We start from the raw sequence: 23,228 nt of genomic DNA, 5'->3' as shown, positions 1-23,228 counted from the left end.
CAGTGGTTAACAAAGGAGGTACCCATTCTATTGTTTAGAATGAGATTAGATTAAGAGAAGTTGTCTTAAATTGAGATGTGTTTTCCTTCCTGTGTTTTGAATTCTATTGAAATTTGAATACTTTATATAATAGGCGATTATTGTTTTTATTGTACCGTGCCACTTTATTATAAATTTAATAAATATTTAATTGATTGTCTTTTTGTATGCAGCAGGGAGTGAACTGCACTTGCATATTATTTGTACTAGTCACTCCTGGGTTTGGTGTTATCTTAACATAATTGCTTAGTCATAATTAATCAAAATGCAAGAGCAGGGTAAAGGGAAGGAGAAGAGGATGTGGAGGGAAAATATTTAAGTGTAAAAGATACATAAATGTCAATACATTACAGAGTTTAAATTTTTGAAAACTTTTTCAAAAACTACAGAATTCATACAAATATAGTAAAGGGTTTGTATTTAAATGCACAACCAGCCAATATCTTTAGTGTGCAGATCCAAAATGCCTCTCTCCTTTTAAGTTGCTATGAAATGTGATGTGGAGGAACCATGACTTGCCCAGAATTTGGATTACTTATCTAAAAGCTGCACCAGTAGAGCAGAAAGTTTGTTAATCCTGATTCAACTTCTATGTTCCCAAGTACAAGCTTTCACTGGTCTTGTAGACATTTCCACATACTGCATTTTACATGAACATTCTGTGATGAAGATAATACCCATAGAATTACAATTGGCAAATGCATTAATAATTACAATTAACAAATGCATCATCTGTAGAAAGTTAATAATTACTGCACTGCCATATATGCACTTTCTAAAAGTAATTCATACTGTGTAAAAGTGGAGTAAAACTAAAAAATGGAGATACTGAACCTAAGTAACAATTTTCACATTTCAATATGACGTCTCTCCAGTATGAACTTTCTTATGTTTACTTAGGTCACCATTCTGAAAAAAGCACTTTCCACATTCTAAACATTTATAGGGCCTCTTCCCTGTGTGAAACTTTTGATGTGCAGTTAGGTGGCTGTTCCGAGAGAAGCACTTTCCACACTCCAAGCATTTATAAGGCTTCTCCCCAGTGTGAATCTTTTGATGTGCACTTAAGTGGCCATTCTGAGTGAAGCACTTTCCACACTGCAAACATTTATATGGCTTCTCCCCTGAGTGAATTTTTTGATGTGCAATTAGGTGACCATTCTGAGAGAAGCACTTTCCACACTCCAAGCATTTACATGGCTTCTCCCCTGTATGAACTTTCTGATGTCTACTTAAGCAACCATTGTGAGAGAAGCACTTTCCACACTTCAAGCATGTATATGGCTTCTCCCCTATGTGAATCTTTTGATGTCTAGTTAGGCTACCATTCTGAGAGAAGCATTTCCCACACTCCAAGCATTTATATGGCTTCTCCCCTGTGTGAAGCTTTCGATGAGTTGCTAGGTGGCTATTATGAGAGAAGCACTTTCCACACTCCAAGCATTTATATGGCTTCTCCCCTGTGTGAATCTTCTGATGTCTAGTTAGGCAACCATTCCGAGAGAAACACTTTCCACACGCCAAGCATTTACATGGCTTTGCCCCTATATGAACTTTTTGATGTTTAGTTAGGGAAATATCATAAGAAAAACACTTTCCACAGTCCAAGCATTTATATGGCTTCTCCCCTGTGTGAATCTTTTGATGTACAGTTAGATAGCAATTTGCAGAGAAGCACTTTCCACAGTCCAAGCATTTATATGGCTTCTCCCCTGTGTGAATTTTTTCATGTTTATTTAGGCTGCCATTCTGAGAGAAGCATTTTCCACATTCAAAGCATTTATATGGCTTCTCCCCTGTGTGAATTTTTTCATGTGCAGTCAGGTTGCCATTCTGAGAGAAGCACTTTCCACATTCCAAGCATTTATAAGGCTTCTCCCCTGTGTGAATTTTTTCATGTGCTTTTAGGTGACTATTCTGAGAGAAGCACTTTCCACACTCCAAACATGTATACGTTTTCCAAAATGTTGTAACATTCTGATATTTTTTAACACGGTATTTGCAGCTGAGCCCTTTTTGCTTCATGGAATCCTGATGCCTTCTCTTGCTCTTCCAAGTTTCATTTTGGGCTGAGACTTCAGGTTTATTTGTCCTTTGACAACCAAGCAATTCCTTCCTCTCCTTCTCTTTTACTTCCCATTTCAGTCTACAGTCTTGTTTGGGTACAACTTCATTCCCAGATTTCACTTCCACATGGACATCATTTTCTTTCTCCACAACCACCTTTCCTGAGTCCTTCTCATTGATCATCTCCCTCACACCTGCAACTGCAAAAGTGAATCAGAAAGCAAATAAGAATGGAAAGGTACAAATACCAGTTAGCAAGTACAGTCAATGGTCAATAGTATTTTTTACAGTGGAAACCAAGGGCCTGGAAAAACCTCACCAATATTTAACCATACATCAGGAAAAGGAGAAACACATGATCAAAGGAAGAGGGAGGGGTTTTCTTGCTTCTGTTGCAGAAAATTGGTCTTGAGACCACACTAAAATTAATATGTTTTCTGGAAAATGATGCAGGATTGCAGAAAAATCTGGAAAAAGTATATTAGGCAGTTGCAACACCCTGAAATAACACAAGCAGTGCTTGTAGCATAAGAAACAAACTCTTTCAGTAGCCATTGCAAGGTCACCAGAAGTATTATCAGGCTTCAATCCTTGGATTCTGTCTGTTCAGTGTAGGGGAAGGCAACAATACTCTTTTGAGGGCTTTGAGGGAGTATTCCCCTGTGCCAGGATTAGTACTAGTGGCCGCCAGGCTACTTGACACCGCCCAGCTTGCATGACTCACCTAGGACTGGCTGCTTGCTTCTATTCCACAGCAGTCACACTTCCAAAGTCTGTGTGAGAGAGTGGTTCAAGTTTCTGACTAGAGTGTAGGAGACTCAGATTCAAATCCTCATTCTGTTCTAAATCATCACCGGGAGACTTTGGGCTAATCCCATACATAGCCTAACCTACTTCACAGGTTTGTTGTGATAATAAAATACAGAATGTGTAAGTTGCTTTAAAACACTCCTGTGCCACTATAAAGCAAATAAATAATATAGCTGAAAATTGGGGGGAGAGTTAAAATGGGTTGGTGGGTAGGTTGGCAATTAAAAAGGAAATTCTGAAAATTGTGCATATGGCAGCTGTCAGGAGACAGAGAGTGCAGAGACAATGATAAAATAAGGAAGTCCTCCACAAATCCTTGTACAACTGGGCTGAGCCTGCCCTATCTGATTAGAGGGAGCTGTCCAGCTGGTGCTACAGGATTTGTTTTGAGCCTGAAATCAAAGAGGGACAAAGGAAGATGCCACCCCCTTCTTTCTCTTCTGGGTTCATAATAAAAGGGAAAAGATGTTGTACCTAGAGAGGCTACCATCTCAAAATTTTCCTTCGTCATTTCCCAGAAGAGTTTTCTTTGGCTTGGATCCAGCAGAGCCCATTCCTCCCCCGTGAAGAACATGGCTATCTCCTCAAAGGACACTGGAGATCTCTGAAAGAAAAAAATATGCTCCTGTTGATCATTGATTCCTGTCCTAGTGCACTCAAGAAATAAAAAAAGATCCCATCAGGCTCTCAGTTCATTAGATGAATAAAGTTCATCCAACAAATGCCAAGGAAAATGTATTCATTGTTTTCAGTCATGTGTGTTCCTCTCTAAAGTTTGCCTTTGACTCTCTAAACAGAAACTGGCCCAATTAAGATCATCATGTCTTTTGCCCTATTTTTCCCTAACAAAACCAAGGCTTATTTACCCTGGGGCACGTGATCCTTGGGGCTTGCCAGGCAAGACATGGAGGGATCAGAATACTCAGCACAAACCTGAAGACTCAGAGACCCTTACAGATATGTGTGAAATGGCTGCAGCTTCCACAAGACATCCTTCAATTGCAAGTAAGATGCTGCATCATTTCAACAGATATGGGATTTCAAATAAAAGCAACTGTGTACGGCAAAGATAAACACCTTGCAGAAAAATTAGTCAGTGACTGGAGAGAATAGCATTATCCCCTCCTTCAATGCACCGATAATGCCCAGGAAGCCATTTTCTGGATGCGCCCTCTTTCTCTTTCCCTCCCATTCACACAGATTTCCTCTTCCCTCCCTTATTCATGATGTTGATGAAATCCTAAACTAACCTTTCCTGCAGAGGTGCAGAAGCCAAATTCTTCCTCCAGCCAGAGGGAAGGAGAAAGAAGAGAGGTCCCACGGAACTGCATATTCCATACATTTCCTTCTCCTCCTCGAGGAAAAACCACCCCATGAACACCTAGAAAAGGCAGGGTTGACTTATCTGGTACTCGCAAGAACTTCTGGGAAATATAGTTCCCTGCAATACAATCAAAACAATTTTTTTTAAAAAAAGAAGTATTTGGGAATGTGAAAGAGAAGGTTTCATTGTTCGTTTTGTGAAGCAGCTTCCCACGTAAATCAATAAATACTGTGAGTACAGCAAGCTTTGGGATTTGTGAGACAAGTGAGCATATATTAATAAAGGGACCTTGTAGGGGTGAGCCCGCGAACCCAGCAGAACCGTAGATAGAGCGCCTGGAATGCCGGTGCCGGCTACGGCCTTCTGGGCGCACACGCTCCCCCCAACTCCTTCGCCTCTGCAGAAAATATGGTGGTTTTGAACCCACTTGGGCCTCTCATGTCACCAGGTGTCCCTAGACAAGGGGACAAAGGCCTCCTTGTCTCTCAGGGTGAGGGATTAGGTCTTAGAAGCCCGGATGCTTCCTCCTGCACGTAGCAGCCCGATGAGATCATGCATCACATGATGGTCTCCCGTTCTCCTGCTCTCCCGACCCTCCCGCTCTCCTACCTGTCCCACCCCTTTACACTTCCCCAGTGGAACCCCTAACAAAAGTGCCAGAGGCTAGGCACATCGGCAGAGTTGCTAGGGATCACGGATCCCAAGGCTTCCTGCTACTGGCTCTCTCCACCAGATGATATCTCCGCGTCTTGTCTCTTCCTTGGGGCATCGCGGGCACGACTTCAAGCACCTGCCCACCCATGTGTCTTTTGTGGCAGGAATACCCCTTCAGGAAACAAGGCCACAAGGCCAAGGCTACAAACCTGGCCACCACCTTTCGGATGATCTTGGGAGAATAGTTCACTTCCCCATTCTTCCAAACTTCCACAGAGATATTCCCTGAACTGCACAGCAGAGATCTGAGAAGGTATCCCACCCAATCCATCTTGGCCTCTGTTAAGGATATTAAATCGTGGGCATGATCTTATCTAGGATGGCTCCCCCAGGACAGCCTTGAGCTGGTGAAAGAAGGTTATAGAGAGAAGTACTTGACTCCCAAGTCCCCATTCATCACTTGGAACCTTGCTGCTGTGTCTCTTGTCTGGGTTCTCTTCCCCACATACCACCTTCCTGTCTCTGGGATCCTTCTCACAAAGCAGAAATGGTCACAGACAACTCCCATTTTCCCTCTGCCAAGATTTTCCCTAAAGCTTTCCATCAAGCCCAGGTGCTTCCACCCATGGAGTGGTGCCTTGGAATGGTATCAGGCAGGGGCCTTTCCCGCCCTGCAACCAACGAACCCTCCCGTCTAATCAATGTTCAGCATTTTTATATTATTGCATTATGAATTCTTCATCATAAGCCACCCAAAGCCCACTTGGAAAAGGATGGCCTAGAAGACTAATACTTAATGAATTAAATTAATTAACCCTTTTTCAAGTGGCGTGGACTCAACTCCGGTCTCTTGAGATGCTGAACAAGAGGTCTGCAGCTGAGGGAGGGCCCCTCTTCTGGCCTACTCAAATCAACAAGACCATTCCTCCTCTCCTTCCATTAGCCTCACTCAAACAAAGGATTGTGGGAGGATCGCTGCATCAAAATAGAAAGGCTAAGAAGTAAACACGAGCCTCAGGGATTTGCTAGCAGGAAACTAACTGATATTGTCTGTCTCTCCTAATCAGAGCCCTCCTCAGAGTGCTGTTTACAGCATGTAAGATTCCTGGGTTTGCAATCTCTGTTGTTTTTTTCAATGATAAATGGAACTGCATCCTGAAGCTAAAGAAGTGTCCAAGGTAGTAGCCATTTCCTCCTTTCTTTTCTGTATTCATAACAAAGGGGAAACAATCCTTACCCAGAGAGGCCACAGTTTCGTAAATTTCCTCTATAACTTCCCAGAAGAGATTTCTTTGAACCGGATCCAGCAGAGCCCATTCCTCTTGTGTGAAGAACACGGCTACCTCCTCAAAGGACATTGCAGATCTCTGAAAGGGGAAAATGGGCCCCAGTTCATCATCCATTCCTGTCCCCAAACATCCAAAAAAGAAAGAAGAATTCCACTAGCCAATCAACATTAAAAGAATGCAATAAATCAAAATGGCAGCAATGAAAATTGGATTCATTTTTTTCAACCCTGGACAAGCAGAATCTACAGAAAGTCTCCAAGAAACACAAATTCGGAGAACAACTCAGAACTGGGCTTCTCTTAGTCAAGTCCAATTAAATGAAAAAACAAACCTGAACAACCCCTATGTGACTGTATACTAAGTTCAAGAACAGAACTACCTTGCAGGTGTAACTACAGACATACCCAACTGCAATTCCACAGAAGGTTTCTGCTTTAACCATACCTTTCAGCAGAGGCATTCTGTGTTACTCTTAAACTTGCATCCAGTTCTGCAAATGTAAACTGGCATAATTACTGCTATCCTGTATCCTTTTCCCCTAACATTCCCAGGCCCTGTAATCCAAGAGGCTTGGTGTGTGAGAGATATAGAGTAAAGAACACCTGGCTGCCTCAGAAACCTTTCCAGACACTTGTGCCGTGTGGAACAACTGCAGTTTGTACAACACGCCCTTCAACTGCAAGTCAGCTATGGCATCATCTCCTCACATCCAGAATTTCATACAATGCCACACCCTTTCTCACAGAAAGATGAAAGTTCGATCAGTAGCTTTTAGGTGGAAGTAGCATGGCTCTGTAGTAAAAAGTAGTCCCTTAGGGGGAGGGTGGGGGTGGTCTTTGGAGGGCTGGTGCCAAAAGGAAACATGACAAATGCCAGCATTTCTACTATACTCGGCAAGCCAGGCACATGCATGTGACCTGGTGGTTAGTTTGAGTTCTGTGGCAGCCCCAGCCAAAATTAACAGAGGTGTCAACAGAGAGGCGCTGGAGGTCATGCAGTTTTGTTTCAGAGATTTTACAGTGGAGAGTGTTGATGGGGAATACAACTTTTGATGTAGCTGTACCCTCAAAGTTATTCCCATCAGTCAGAGGCATACATTACAAGGTGGGGGTGGGGGTGGGGGGGAGGGCTCTCATGACCTGGGCCTCACTTTTAAAAGTCATGCCGGGCAGCACCACTGAGCAAGACCACCCAATGACCTGCCACGTACCTGGCAGCTGTCCTGCCCAGGGCACAGAGAATGAGCGAGGGTCTCCAGGCAGAGTAGCTTTCTGGGTGCTTCCTTGCTGGCAGTCTCTAGTGGGGCTGCTCTGGACCTCCAGCAGTGTTGGAGAAAGCACTAAGACCCAAATAAAACAAATAAATTCCAGGCAGTGGCAGTGGATTAATACACAATCGAGCTTGCATCTTTTGATGAGAAAAGGTATAACAGTTTCAGGCAAAGATTAACAAGCAGCAGAAGATATATTAAATTGGGGGAGGGGTTTCTTGTCTAGAATATCAAAATGAAAACTGAGGCTCAAAATTGGCACCAGCATCAGAATGACTGTGGGAGCTGAAGGGCCAAAACTGCACGGAGTGGAAACACGTGGATCAAGGCAGACAACAGAAAACCCTTCAAATATTTTGCAGTGGAATTGATGGTTTGCTCCAGAGGATAGGAAGGTGGGACCCGGATGGGAAGGGATAGTGAAATAAATCCCCTCCTTTATTAACCTTCAAACCAGTTGCCAATTCAGAGATCTTCTTGACGGTGATACTCACTGGGTTCATACACCAGACAAAGCAACTGTATGCAGTGAAAATACAACTGGCAAAATATAGTCAAGTGTCGGACCATCGAGCCACGGGGGCCAGTAACAGGTCACGAACCCCCCTGGATCAGACCAAGAGTCTTTAGTCTAGTTGTGCAGAATAAAATTATTTCAGGCTGGTTGCAGGGAAGACACTGGGGGGGCGGGGGGGGGGCCCGGACACTTGACCCCGCCCATTACTAGCACTCCGATCCAGCCCGGAAAGCCGGTCTTTCGGGACCCTTTCCCCTCTATTTTCTCTCCTTTCCCCTCTTCTTGCCCGAGATCTGCTTCATGAAACCCTCACTTCACCTCTCCTGCAGACATGCAAAAGCCAGGCTCTCCCTCCAGCGGGGGGGGGGGGGGGACCGGAAAGAAGAGGCGCCTCGCAGGACCCCATATGGCTCAGATTCCCTTCTCCCGGTCGAAGAACATCCCCGCCCCCCTTTCAATGCCCGGGAAAGGCAGGGTGGCCTCAATGGTGCTCGCAAGGCCTTCTGGGAAATGTAGTTCCCTGCAACAACGTTACCGGGAAGAAGGGAGCAGAAGTATTTGGAAAGGAGGTTTCTTCGCACTTCCAGGGCTGTGTTTTCTCTGATGGCTCCGCTGCTGGAGAGACCTACTGGAGAGAGAGAGAGAGAGTGTGTGTGGGATGAACGATTATATCCCTTTGCGCAGGTAGGGGCGGGAGCAAGTAAGTTTCAGTTTCGTTTTCCTGGATCTTTTGGGATTTCCATGCAGGGATCGCTGGGCTTGAGCTAATCAATGGCACATATATTGTTTCTAAGTTCCGGGATAATAGAGCCAATTGTTTCTTGATTGGATCAGGGTTAGTCTTGAATAACTTCTACAGAGTTACTCTTTGGAGTCTCTGCCCAAGCATTCAAATTTGGCTGAGGCTTTGAGTGGATCAGGGAGGGAACAATTGTTGAGGAAATGGTTTCTAAAGGCAGAGGAAATGTATGATCTGGTACTGGGGAGTTCTCTAGGTTCTTTTGTGTTAGCAAACTACTTTGGCGGGGTGTGGTAATCAAGATACATGTCCAAGGGGCTTCCAGTCTCAGCTGACTGCATTAACTCTTTTTAATGATCTCATTCTAACAGACCTTTCACATTTTGGCCTGTAATCTCTCTCTCTCTCTCTCTCTCTCTCTCTCTCTCTCTCTCTCACACACACACACACACACACACACACACAAATATGGGAGTTGGCATCTGCCAGTACATATTGCAGGAAAATAGTATGAAATCCATATTCCAATAATGTGTGGTGTAAAGGGTAAGGCAACAACATGACCTAATATATCTATCATACTTCATGGATACACACTGCAAAGCTGTGACACAGAGTCTTCAAATGCTCATAATGGTCCCCCAAGAAAGGTAACATACAGCTTAAATACTGAAAACTCACAATGGTTAACAGCTGTGAAAGCATGCATGAATGAGTACATGTTCCCACTTCTGAGCATTAATTCTGTTTTAATTAGGAAAAGGTTGTTAATACAGAAATCTCTTAACTGATTTGGTTTGTGATGCTTAGATATAAAAAGGAGTACCATGGGGGCCTCAATCACATGATTATTCCCCCCCTTGTTGATCCACAGTATCTGTAAAACTATTACTCCACAACCATATTTCAAAGCAATTTACTTTCTTCCTGTCATTGGCGTAGCCCCAACGGGGTGAGGGGGGCACGACACCCCAGGCAGAGGCATGGTCAAGCCATGAAGGGGCGTTCTAGGGGCAGGCAGCGCCGCAGAAGGGCCACAGGGCATGCGTGTGGACTGGGTGCAGTTTCCCCTCACTCCACCTCTGCTTCCTGTCAGTTTTCTTGTCCATCTTGCACACCCAGACAAACTGACAGGGATTACTGTGGCCTGAATTAACATGATAATGGTTGCCAGTGATCTATCCTTACACTTGAAAAAGCTTTTCTAGCTCCTACACAACTGCCCTTCCAAGTTTCAATCTCCTTCTGATTTCTTAGTTCCAGTCTCCCTTTTGGTTGATGAGGCATGAAAAGTCGTGAAGAATATTAATTTCCTCATTGTCAACCTTAAAGTTGACTAATTCCTTAGTAGTCATTACTTTTATCTTCCTGCTGTTCAGCTGTACTCCTGCTTTAGCTCTTTTTTCTTCTTAGAAAAGGATATTGGAGCTCTAATGAATATAGAAAAAAAGATAGCTGATGCTTGCCATTGATCTTTCAAGAGATGGACAGATATCCAGGAATGTAAGAACTTTAGGAAAGTCCTGCTCAATAAGATCGGTAGTCCACCTTATCCAGCAAGCCATCTCAAACAGTGGCCAAATAGTTCCTCTGGAGAGCCAACAAGAAAGTAAAGAGGAAAAATAAAGAGCCTTTCTCTAATATTGCCTTTTGGCACTGGTATTCAAACGATGACTGCCTCTGAATGCAAAGATGCCCTTTAGTCACCGTGGCTTGTAGCCATTCATAGACTGGTCTGCTATAAATTTAATCCACAATATTACATTGTTCTAATTGTTCTAATTTCCAGCTTCAACATTATTGCATTCTTTCATTTTATAAGAGGTAATATTGGGGATTAATCTCACCACTTTGGTGAAAAACATTGACATAACAAATTTTAATCAGAAGGGTTTTAGAAAAAAATATGTAGATTTGATCAAGAGTATTTAAAAATGTATTTAATAGAGGGAAAGGAGGAGGGAAAACAAAAAGAAGGGAAATGGGCACAGAGCTGGTCTTGTCAAGAGCAACTACCATAAGGGAGATCCAAACTTCCTCTGGAACCAGCAGAGAGGAGTAGCAGTGGAGAAGAGAACTGGGCCAGAAAGAGCAGAGTGAGCTCTGGTGTTCATTTTGGAGGGCTTTTCTCAAAGCCACATCTTTTAAAACAGTGTATTTTAACAGGGGTTTGCAGGGGTTATCTCTTTTTCTCCTTGTAAGGCTGCTGAGAGCTGAGGCTGCTGAGAGGTGGGGCTTAACGGGGTTTAACAAAAGTTATCTCTTGTTCCTCTTTGTCCTGAGCTGCTGAGAGGTGGAGCTGCTGAGAGGTGAGTCAGTCAGCCTTTAGTTCAGTCTCTGGAACCAGCAATTTGGTTTTTTAAATAAATAAGGACATTTCCTGAGTGATAGGTACAGATAGCTTCGGGGGGGGGGGGGCACTGACTAAAAGTTTAATATTTAAATATCTAAACAAAATCAGTTAGGAAGGCAGGAAGCCAGCGGGGGGATGGGGGCTTTCCAGTGTTTTGCACTGAGTGTCACATGTATGAATATCTGCCACTAGGACAGAAGTTGTGGGTGTGCCCTCGCTGCAATGAGCTCCTGGCACTCAAGGAACGTGTGCGTTCTCTTGAAGCCAAGGTGGCAGACCTGGAGAAGCTGAAAGAGGCAGAGAGGGTGACAGACGAGGCTTTCAGGGACCCAATCCCAAGGTGACATCTCTTCAGATGTCATGGAGAATGAAGGTCTTGAGGACGGAGGGTGCCAGTCTGAGGTGGGGGAAGATGCTCCCACTCAGATGGGACCCCTTCCTTAGCTGGTGATCAGATATCTTCTCAAGCACTGAGAATAATACTCCTCAGGGAGGTGGGGGGGCTCGTGAAAGTGGAGTGATTTGATCATTAGAAAACGTAGAGAGTTGGGTGGCTCTTGTGAGAGGCGTGGATGACCGCATGTGGTGACTTGGGCCTGCCTGGTGCGAAGGTTGCCGGATGTCACGGCACCGTCTAGATAGGCTTTCAGACAGTGCTGGGGTGGAGTCAGCCGTTGTGGTCCACATTGGCTTTCCAACGGTATTAATTGGGAAATATAGCTGGGAGGGTTCTGGAAGCTAAGAATTTAGGCTGCTAGGTAACACGCTTGAAGTCCAAACAGGACTCCCCAAGGTGGCATTCATCAGAAATGCCTAACTGTTCCATCTGGCGCCCAGAGGCCGGAAGGCTAGGCAACGCGGAGATACAGAGGTCTCAATGCGTGAAAAGGATGAGAAGGTGGTGTAAGGCAGAGGGGTCCAGATTTGTCAGGAACTGGGGAACCTCTTGGGAGAAGGCAGGCCTGTACAAAAAGAGGCGAGGCAATTTCATCTTAACCAAGAGAGGAAAACCAGGCTGCCAAGGCGCTCAACATTAAAAAAAAAGGTGGCAAGCAACAGCTTTTTAAACTGATCCCTGGGGGGAAAGCCGACCAGGAGGCACTGCGTGTGGCGATCGGTTTGAATACAGTATCTATGGGAATGCGGAAGGCAGAGAGGGAGGTTTTTCTAAATCAACCCACATACAAGCGTGGAACATAGCAATGTGCATGTGGACAAGGGATAGTGCTCTACAAAAAGACTTGAGGGTGTAAAGCCACATAAATCCCAGGTTAAGGACAGAGGCAGGAGTAGTACAGGTGTCTCTATGTGCTAATAGTAGAAGCCTTAGACCTAAAATGGGGGAGCTGGAGTACAGAGTTTTTTTTTGAAGGAGAGGACTTTCCACTTTTGATATAGTGGGCATTACAGAGACATGGTGGAGTGAGGGAGAACCAGTGGGATGCTGTTATACCAGGTTACACAGACTCTATAGGAAGGATAGGACAGGAGGTGCATTGGGGGGTGGAGTTTCCCTTTACATAAAAGAGAGCATAGTGTCACATGCTAAAGATAGACAAATGCAAGGGGAGCTGGTTCCCCTACAGAATCACTGTGGATATTATCAATACCAGGGGTGAAGGACAGTGGTTTAATATTAGGGATATATTATTGTCCCCCCCTGACCCAAAAGTGCACACAAGAGGATTCTGAGGATGGAAAAAAAAAAAGAGAATTAGAGAGGCCAACAAAAGCAAAAAAATGTAGGTGGTAATGGGTGATTTTGCTAACTATCCCCATATAAACTGGAAAAAAAATGCATATTCAAGGTCATAGTAAGGAGAGAGCATTCCTGGATATGCTAAATGACTGTGGCTTAAGAGCAAATGGCTGTGGAACCAACCAGGGGAGAGGTGATCCTAGATCTAATTCTATGTGAGACCCAGGACCTGGTGCGGGAAGTCAGTGTTGTTGAGCCGATAGGGAACAGCGACCACAATGCTGTCAGATTGTGCATGCTTGAACAAAAAAGTGACAACTACTAATGTAGTTACATTCGCCTTCCAGAAAGGGAAATTTCTCAAAGATGAGAGGGATAGTCTTGCTTAGGAAGCTGAAAGGGAAAATCAAAGAGAGCCATAAAGCTGTCCAAGATGCTTGGAGGTTATTTAAAAACCTAGTACTAAAAGCTCAGCTGGAATGTGTTCCACAAGGTTAGGAAAAGGCTAGCACCCAGTCCAAAAGAAAGCCACCATGGTTAAAAAGAGAAGTTGAGGAAATTATCAGAAAAAAGAAAATGTATTTTAGAAAATGGAAGTCCAGTTTGACTGATGAAGAATGTGAGAGGGAACACAAATGGTGGCAAAAGAGAAGCAAGTTAGCTGTAAGGGAGGCAAAAAAGGATTATGAGGAACGTATGGCTGCGAACATCAAGACCAGCAACAAACAGTTCTTCAAGTATATCAAAAGTAGGAAGCCAGCTAGGGAAGCGGTAGGTCCGTTAGATGACAAAGGAACAAAGAGTGTGCTAAAAGATGACAGGGAGATTGCAGAGAAGCTGAATGAATTCTTTGCATCTGTCTTCACCCTGTGTTTCTGTGTTTCACTTCCAGTCGTATTACCTAACAGTGTTACCTATTTACTGTTTTCAATGCTCATCTCTGCCCATCTGCATGAACTGCATGAAGAGGAGGTGAGGAAAATTCCTGCACCTGAACCATGCTTCTTAGGAGGCGACTCTGAGGAACTAGCGAAGATAGTGGTAGACAAGGAAGAAGTTCTGGCAGCCATTGATAAACTAAATTCTATCAAATCCCCTGGCCCAGATTGCATTCACCCAAGAGTTCTTAAAGAGCTCAAGCATGAAATTGCTGATCTTCTCACTTTAATATGCAACTTATCCCTGAAATCAGGCTCCATCCCTGAAGACTGGAAGATGGCCAATGTCACACCAATCTTTAAGAAAGGATCTAGGGGGGACCCGGGAAATTACAGGCCAGTCAGTTTGACATCTGTTCCTGGTAAATTAGTAGAATCTATCATCTATATATATAAAAAGCTAACAGTGACTTTGTTAGTCACTCCCTAACGCCGAAACGGCTGGACGGATCGCCCCCAATTTTTCACATGACGTTCCTCCCTGTTGCGGGCAGGTAATCGGACCTTCAAATCGCTGAAAGTCCATACCTGAGCCAGGTAAAATGTCTTTTTCCTGGCACACTAGGCCATGAAGCTGTTTGTGTTTAACTGTCACCCTTAGAATGTTTGTGCAGCCTGTCTGTCTGTGCCTGAGGCCTTGATATGAGGGCTTAGAATGTTCATGCAGATGGGCAGAGATGAGAATTGAAAACAGTAAATAGGTAACACTGTTAGGTAATATGACTGGAAGTGAAACATATACAGACTTTGCCGTGTGAGACACCAGGTGAGCCCCCCCCCCTCACATGCAGATATTAATTGTTGCACTGGCAAATTTCCTTGGATCTGAGAAAATGGAATGAACATTTGATAGAGAGAGAACCCCCCTCCCCGAGATATAATTATAACTTTTGTGAGGAAAACAATCAGGGATTAAATAATAATGAAGCATTTGAGAGAGAGAATATGAGTTTAATTTGGGAAACAAGTAAAGATTTTGTAAGAGTGATTTTTAGAGAACAGGAAATAATGAGAAAAGTAAGAAGAGCAGGTGAAAGAAAGTTAGGCTCATTCCGCACACGCAGAATAATGCACCAAGCTGCTTTCAGGGCTCTTTGAAACTGTGCGGAATGGCAAAAACAGTTGTGAAAGCAGCTTGAAAGTGCACTATTTTGTGTGTGCGGAATGAGCCTTAATGAAAGAAATGGTACATTATGAAAGTGAATTAAGACAGATAATTTTAAAATTATAAAAAAAATTAGAATGATTAGAGCCAAAATACCTAACAGTAGCATTGTCTAGCCCACATTCTACTAGCTTGTTTGCAAGAATATCATGGGGCACCTTGCCAAAACTTTACTGAAATCAAGGTATGCTTCATCCACAGCATCCCCTTTGTCTACCAAGTTTGTTATTCTGTCCAAAAAAGAGATAAGATTAGTTTGGCATGACTTGTGTTTGAGAAATTGTATAATAAGAGTAATGCAGCGTACAAACTATACAATACCACAAAACATGCTGCACACCAGGCTCAACGTCTTATTTAGTTATCCAAACTGATACACCATAATATTTACATAACTTGTTACTTTCAGATATCACACGTTTCAGCAATTATTTAAAGAAACATAACATCCTATCTTATAGAAATATGGGATCCAAGTCTCCAAATTTGTGTAGTCTTCAGCAATAGTCCAATGCATATAGTTCACAAGAATGTGTACTATAAGCCAGATAAGCGGTAGTCATATCGTCTGAGTCATCCACAAGTTGCACTTCTCCTCTATAATCCATTCTCAAATTGGTACCAATCACTACACTACACTTGAAGCATTTATATGCCTTCTCCCGTGTGAACCCTTTGATGTTTAGTTAGATCACCACTCCAAGTGAAGCACTTTCCACACTCGAAGCATTTATATGCCTTTTCCCCTCTGTGAACCCTTTGATGTTTAGTTAGATCACCATTGCAAGTGAAGCACTTTCCACACTCGAAGCATTTATATGCCTTCTCCCCTGTGTGAACTCTTTGATGTAAAGTTAGGTGGTAACTCCGAGAGAAACACTTTCCACATTCAAAGCATTTATATGGTTTCTCCCGTGTGAACCTTTTGATGTGCAATTTGGGAGTCATTCCAAGAAAAACACTTTCCACACTCCAAGCATTTATATGGCTTCTCCCTTGTGTGAACTGTTTGATGAAAAATTAGGTGGCTATTCTGAGAGAAGCACTTTCCACACTCGAAGCATTTATATGGCTTCTCCCCTGTGTGAACCCTTTGATGTTTAGTTAGATCATCATTCCAAGTGAAGCACTTTCCACACTCCAAGCATTTATATGGCTTCTCCCCTGTGTGAACCCTTTGATGTGCAATTTGGGAGTCATTCTGAAAGAAACACTTGCCACACTTCAAGCATTTATATGGCTTCTCTCCTGTGTGTACCCGTTGATGTGAAGTTAAGCGGCATTTCTGAGAGAAGCTGTTTCCACACTCCAAGCATTTATATGGCTTCCCCCTTGTGTGAACTTTTTGGTGTCTAATTTGCAAGGTATTCTGAAACAAGCACTTGTCACATTCAAAACATTTCTTTAAGCTTCTCCTCCTAGGTGAATCTTTTGATGTGCAATTTGGTAGTCATTCCGAGAAAAACACTTTCCACACTCCAAGCATTTATATGGCTTCTCCCCTGTGTGAAGTCTTTGATGTTTAGTTAGTGAATGATTGAAAGAGAAGCACTTTCCACATTCTAAGCATTTATATGGCTTCTCCCCTGTGTGAACTCTTTATTTTTTAAAATATTTTTATTAAAGTTTTAATTATAACAACAATAGTTGAGTCAAATATCAGACTCAATTCAGCTTTTAAAACAAACATTAATTACACATTATAAACATAACACATGAATACTTTATACGATGGCTTATTTGCAATTGCATCACATTAATAAAATTAAAATTGTCAATCCTATAAGCAAAAAACTTATCGGCATACTTTTTCTTTATTTAAAATTTTACTCCCCGATCTCTTAATCCAGTATTAATGTGTAATTCCCTAATGACTAATTTAATTCTTATATATAAACTATTATTGTTTTGAATAGGTGTTTTTTCAACTCAAAGGTTTTGCTTCAATTAGTAATCATTTCTTTGATTCTTTAACTACGTTTATCTATTAAGATAATCCAGGTACAGTTTCCAGACAGTTTCATACTTCTCGGGATTTTCTCTTAATTTCCATGTCAGCTGATCCAGTTCCATAGTTTCCAATAATTTGTTCTCCCATTGTTGTAGAGTTGGTACTTCTTTGTCTTTCCAATGTTTCGCTATTTGGATTCTTGCTGTTGTTGTCATGTGTAAAGAAAGAGGTTTTCATTCTGTTTAATTATTTTTTCTTCGGTCAATCCCAACAAGAGAATTTCTGGTTTTAGTCGAATTTTTGTTTTTAATATTTTATTCATTTCCACTACAATTTTCGCCCAATAGATTTTTATCTTTTTGCAAGACCACCATATGTGGATAAATGTTCCTCTGTCTTTTCTACATCTCCAGCATTTACCATCCGTTTTTTGTCGATTTTAGTTAATCGACATGGTGTTAAGTACCATCTATTAAATAATTTGACAAAATTTTCTTTTATATTCATTGACAGAGTAAATTTATTTTTATTTTTCCAAATTTTATCCCAATCCAATAATGAAATGCTGTTTCCTATGTCTCTGGCCCAACTAATCATCTCCTTCTTTACCACTTCCTGTTCTGTTCTTATTTCTAAAAGTAGCTTATATATTTTACTTATCTTTTTTTTTACTGTTCGTCGTTATTATAATGTCAAATTCGTTAGGTTTATTTTGAAACCCTAATTCTTTCAAATCTTTTCTGAATAATTCTGTTAACTGTTGATATGTAAACCATTGACATTGTTTACCCTTGTTCAGAATCTCTTCTCTATTTTTTAATTTGTAACCTACTGCCGTTTTTTTTTAGAATTTCCGTATAAATGGGCCAATTCCAGTCTTCGTTGTATTCTTGTATTTTTAAAGCTTCTGCTCTTGATAGCCACCCAGGAATATGATTATACAATAATCTTCTATATTTTGTCCAAACTTTGTATATAGGAAATCTAATTTTATGATTTTGGAATATTTTTCTTTGTTTTTTATTTTCGTCATTGGCCCATATATAATCATGCCAACCTTTTGGTAGGTCGTATTCCTCCAACTGTAGCAGTTTACGGTTTTTTAAAGTAATCCACTCTATTGCCCAGACCAATATATTTGTTTCATAATAGAGTTGTATATCTATGAACTTTTTGATGTAAAGTTAGGTGGCTATTCCGAGAGAAGCACTTTCCACACTCGAAGCATTTATATGGCTTCTCCCCTGTGTGAACCCTTTGATGTTTAGTTAGATCACCATTCCAAGTGAAGCACTTTCCACACTCCAAGCATTTATACGGCTTCTCCCCTGTGTGAACCCTTTGATGTGCAATTTGGGAGTCATTCCGAAAGAAACACTTGCCACACTTCCAAGCATTTATATGGCTTCTCTCCTGTGTGTACCCGTTGATGTGAAGTTAAGCGGCATTTCTGAGAGAAGCTGTTTCCACACTCCAAGCATTTATATGGCTTCCCCCTTGTGTGAACTTTTTGGTGTCTAATTTGCAAGGTATTCTGAAACAAGCACTTGTCACATTCAAAACATTTCTTTCGCTTCTCCTCTAGGTGAATCTTTTGATGTGCAATTTGGTAGTCATTCCGAGAAAAACACTTTCCACACTCCAAGCATTTATATGGCTTCTCCCCTGTGTGAACCCTTTGATGTTTAGTTAGTGAATGATTGTAAGAGAAGCACTTTCCACATTCTAAGCATTTATATGGCTTCTCCCCTGTGTGAATCTTTTGATGTGCAATTTGGGAGTCATTCCGAGAGAAACACTTGCCACATTTCAAGCATTTATATGGCTTCTCTCCTGTGTGTACCCGTTGATGTGAAGTTAAGTGGCATTTCTGAGAGAAGCACTTTCCACACTCCAAGCATTTATACGACTTCTCCCTTGTGTGAACCTTTTGATGTGCAATTTGGGAGTCATTCCGAGAAAAACACTTTCCACACTCCAAGCATTTATACGGCTTCTCCCCTGTGTGAACCTTTTGATGTGCAATTTGGGAGTCATTCCGAGAAAAACACTTTCCACACTCCAAGCATTTATACGGCTTCTCCCCTGTGTGAACCTTTTGATGCGCAATTTGGGAGTCATTCCGAGAGAAACACTTGCCACACTTCAAGCATTTATATGGCTTCTCTCCTGTGTGTACCCGTTGATGCGAAGTTAAGTGGCATTTCTGAGAGAAGCACTTTCCACACTCCAAGCATTTATATGGCTTCTCCCCTGTGTGAACCTTTTGATGTGCAATTTGGGAGTTATTCCGAGAAAAACACTTTCCACACTCCAAGCATTTATACGGCTTCTCCCCCGTGTGAACCTTTTGATGTTCAATTTGGGAGTCATTCCGAGAAAAACACTTTCCACACTCCAAGCATTTATATCGCTTCTCACCTGTGTGAACTCTTTCATGTTTAGTTAGTAAACTATTATAAGGGAAGCACTTTCCACATTCCAAGCATTTATATGGCTTCTCCCCTGAGTTTATCCTTTTACATGTTTTTAGTGAATTGCTCTTTTGAAAGCTCTTTCTGTATTCCAAATATTCGTACCTTTTCCAGCATAATGTACCATTCTGATACTTTTTAACACTGAATTTGCAGCTAAACACTTTCTGATTCATGGAACCCTCATGTCTTCTCTTTCTTATTTCATTTTGGGATGAGGTCTCAGCTTGAGTTCTGCTCTGACAGACAACCAATTCCTTCCTCTGCTTCTGTATTGCTTCCCTTTTCCCTCTGCACTTTTGCTTTGGTCCAGCTTGATTTCCAGATATTTCTTTCATTTGCAGACAGTTGTCTTTTTTCACAAATTTCTTTCCAGATTCCTTTTCACACACCATTTCCCTCACATCTGCAACTGCAAAAGAAAGCCAAAAATCAAATAAGGATAAAATGGTAAAAACACCAATTAGAAAGTACAGTCAGTGGCCAATACTATTTTCTACAATGACAGCCAAGAGCCTGCAAAAACCTCACCAATATTTAATCACACATCAGGAAAAGGAGAAATGCATGATCAAAGGAAGAGAGGGGTTTTTTTTCTTCCTTCAGGGACTACTCTAACAGACGTGCTAGATTTTTCCCAGAGAGAGGCTGTCTAGGAGAGGGGAGAGAGCAAATCTAAAGATGGGGTGCAGGCAAATAAAGGTACATTGTCTGGTAGGTGGAAGTAGAGATGAAAACAATAATGAGGAAATGGTCATTGCCATGAGGAAGGAAAGAAGTAATAGTGTTGGACAGGAGATATAGTGGAAAGTGAGAAGACACTTCGAAGCTGTACCAACATTCAAGAAACTGTAACATCCTGAACCAAAGAACCCGCTTTCCGCCCCTCAACTGCAATTTTTACAAGTGCCTTCAATGGTCATTGCCTATTGTGGCCATTGGTAGGCCACCACAGAGAGCTGTCAGTCTTCTTGATTTTTCATGGTTAGAGGCAGTGGCAGGCAACAGTGCCCTTTCAAGGGTCATTGAACGGCAAAGATGATGGAAAGAGGCACAGGTGGTGTCTTCCAGGAGTAGAAAAATAGCGCAGGGATGAGGATAAATGGGAAAATAAGGGACTCCCCACAAATCCTTGCTGGTATCCCAGCGTAGAACTTGATCCCTGTGGATAATACCCAGCTCGTCTTTACAATGGCTGGCCACCTGACCTCGGCCCAAGAGGCTCTCCAGTTTAGAGACCATGGCTGGCTGGTTGAGAGCAAGTAGGCTGAAGTTGAATTCAGTGAAGACGGAGGTTCTGTGAGTGGGTCAGGGGGAGCAACCGGTGGCCTTCGGTCTGCCTATGCGAGACAGTGAGGCATTACATCTGGCCTCATCTGTCGAGAGCCTAGGGGTGACCTTAGACTTGATTCTTTTATTTGAGTCATATGTCACCAGGACTGCCCAGGCAGTTTTTTGCCATCTGTGTCAGGCATAGCAGTTGGCCCCGTATCTTTCCCACTCTGACATAGCCACTGTAATCCATACAATGGTCATCTCCAGACTGGATTATTGAAACTAGCGCTACGCTGGCCTACCTTTGTCCATGATCCAGAAGTTGTAACTTGTGCAATGTGCGGCAGCCAGGCTCTTAACTGGGCATCCAGAAGGGACTGGATTACTCTGGTTCTGTATCATTTTCACTGGTTGCCAATCGAGCATGGGGTTAAGGTTCAAAGTTCTGGTTATGACCTTTAAGGCTATGAGCGGTCTTGAACCTGCATACCTGCGGGAACACCTCTCCCTGTATTGTCCCTTATGATTTCTTTGATCTTCAAAGGAAAATTTGCTGGTGACCCCTGGCCCGAAAGATATCCGTCTGGCCACCTTGATGTGGCCAGGACCTTTACAGCCCTGGCCCCTACCTACTTTATAGCCGTGGCCCCTACCTGGTAGAACAAGCTACTGAGTGAGATCAGAACCCTGTGGGACTTAAATAATTTCCGCAAGGTCTGTAAAACAGAGCTGTTCCACCAGGCTTTTACACTGTGTCAGCCGGATCTGATCCGAAATTAGTCATGGCCTCCCAGGGACGTGTAAAGGTTTGGGAAGGCACCATCTTTGTAAATGACTTTAAGTTGTTTTAGAGCTATTTTTAAGTTATTTTATGCTGAAATGTTTATGATGTTGTTTTATGCGTTATCATTGTTTGCAGCCCTGAGCCCTTTGGGGAAGGGCAGGCTATAAATCTAAATAAATAAATAAAATTAAATCAGCATCACGCAACAGGACCAAGCCAAGTGGCTGTGCAGGCACTCCATAAGTTGGCCAAATTTCATCCAGGTACACATTGCCAGAGGGTAAGATGGAGGAAAAGCTGGGGAGGGGGGGAGGTAAGTTGGCTGGTGGGAGGGAATGGGAGATGAACGAAGGAATAATAAGGAAATGGACATTGTCATGAGGAACAAAACAAGTAACAGTATGGGACAAAGTACAGTGGAAAATGAGTGGACATTCAGAAGCCATACCCCTCTGTGGGAGAGGTAGATTGGACGAGGTAGTCTAAGAGGGTGTGAATTGTTGTAAGGGGGCGTGTTGATGAATCATTGTATCTCATCTGTGGGGAGGACTACCTGGGGTCAGGAATCACCGTCACTGGGAGCTGGAGGAGGTATGACGGTGAGAGGAGATTTTGTAAGAGAAGAGCATGGAGAAATGGTGAAGCTCAATGCCCTTCCAATCACTGTCCCATCTCGAGGTCAGAATGTACAATAAGTGGTCAGCATTTCTCATTGGAATGGGCTGCCTACGGAGGGGGTGAGCTCCCTCTGACTGGCAGTCCTCAAACAGCAGCTGTACAAACACAATGGAGGCTGATCCTGTATTGTGTATAGAGCAGGGGTTTGGACTAGATGGCTTGCAGGGTCTCTTTTAACTCTATGTCACTAATTCTACCCAATCTAGATATTGACCCTCTCTCCTGATCAAACCCTCTTAATTAACACATTGTCCCTTTCTCCTGATCAAACCCTCTTCATTAACACATTACTCTTTGCTGCACAGAAAGAATTCATGCTTTTATTTTCAGGTACTGTAATTTCTGTATCCATGGAAGTTCCATTCTTCTAATTGTGGAGAATTAAAGTGTATTCTGAAATCCAAGAGGGCCAAAGGAAGATGCCACCCCTCCCTTCTCTTCCCTGGTCATAATAAAGGGGAAAAGATCCCTACCCAGAGCGGCCACCATCTCATAAGTTTCCTTCATCACTTCCCAGAAGAGTTCTCTTTGTGTTGGATCCAGCAAAAACCACTCATCTCCTGTGAAGAACACAGCTACCTCCTCAAAAGACAGTGGGGATCTCTGAAAGAGGAAAATATATCCCTGTTGATCACTGATTCCTCTCTCAAGCACCCAAGAAAGAAAAAAACAATCCCATTGCACATTCAGTTGGTTAAGGAGTGGCAAGGAAAATTGCATTAATTGTTTTTAGCCTCTGACACTTTGAATATATTGAACATCGTCTAAAAAAAGAAGTTGAAGCAATTGCAAAAACTGAGTTTCTATTGGTCAAGTCGTGAAATGTTTAAAAAGGGCACCCTGCTGGACTAACCATTATACTACCTTGCCCATTGAAACCCAGAAATAAACATAAATTATGTTCCCAGAGTAATAATTTTTTTAAAATTTAGGTAGTGCAGTAGATCTGCAGTTGGCATATAGGTAAGCTATAGTCATGCTGATATACATTACAAAAATGGATGTTGCCAAATTCAGGATGCATGAACCTCTGTACATTTATTCAAATTAAGTCTCACTGAGTTCCTGGGGACATAGTCATGGAACTGTGCATCAAATTGCAGCCTTAAACAGAAGAGGAGAGGCTATTTTAAAGTTGGGGAAAATTCTTATAGAGGCCCATTATACATGGAATGCTTACCTTAGGGCTCTTCACTGCCCAC

General features: G+C 42.5%; 1 protein-coding gene across 4 annotated transcripts in view; it reads right to left on the bottom strand.

Moving 5' to 3' along the window:
* LOC125428538 (zinc finger protein 665-like) overlaps nt 1-23,228 on the bottom strand; it is a 70,031-nt gene that overhangs the window by 16,595 nt on the left and 30,208 nt on the right. For 2 of the 4 annotated variants that reach the window (XM_048488803.1, XM_048488805.1), the window contains exon 1: nt 8,289-8,410. The exons of 1 other annotated variant lie outside the window; for it this stretch is intronic. In XM_048488803.1, coding sequence (XP_048344760.1) covers nt 8,289-8,303 — 15 coding nt within the window. In that variant the 5' untranslated portion in view covers nt 8,304-8,410. Of the gene's footprint in view, nt 1-921; nt 2,307-3,390; nt 3,521-4,166; nt 4,358-6,131; nt 6,300-7,393; nt 7,523-8,288; nt 8,411-23,228 lie in introns of those variants that run through there. One more of the 4 variants, XM_048488806.1, reaches the window with a different exon arrangement.

The sequence above is a fragment of the Sphaerodactylus townsendi genome, linkage group LG03 (assembly GCF_021028975.2).
Source record: "Sphaerodactylus townsendi isolate TG3544 linkage group LG03, MPM_Stown_v2.3, whole genome shotgun sequence".
NCBI classification, from domain to species: Eukaryota; Metazoa; Chordata; class Lepidosauria; order Squamata; family Sphaerodactylidae; genus Sphaerodactylus; species Sphaerodactylus townsendi.
Note: the sequence above shows the minus strand (reverse complement) of the source record. Positions and strands in the feature narration are given on the sequence as shown.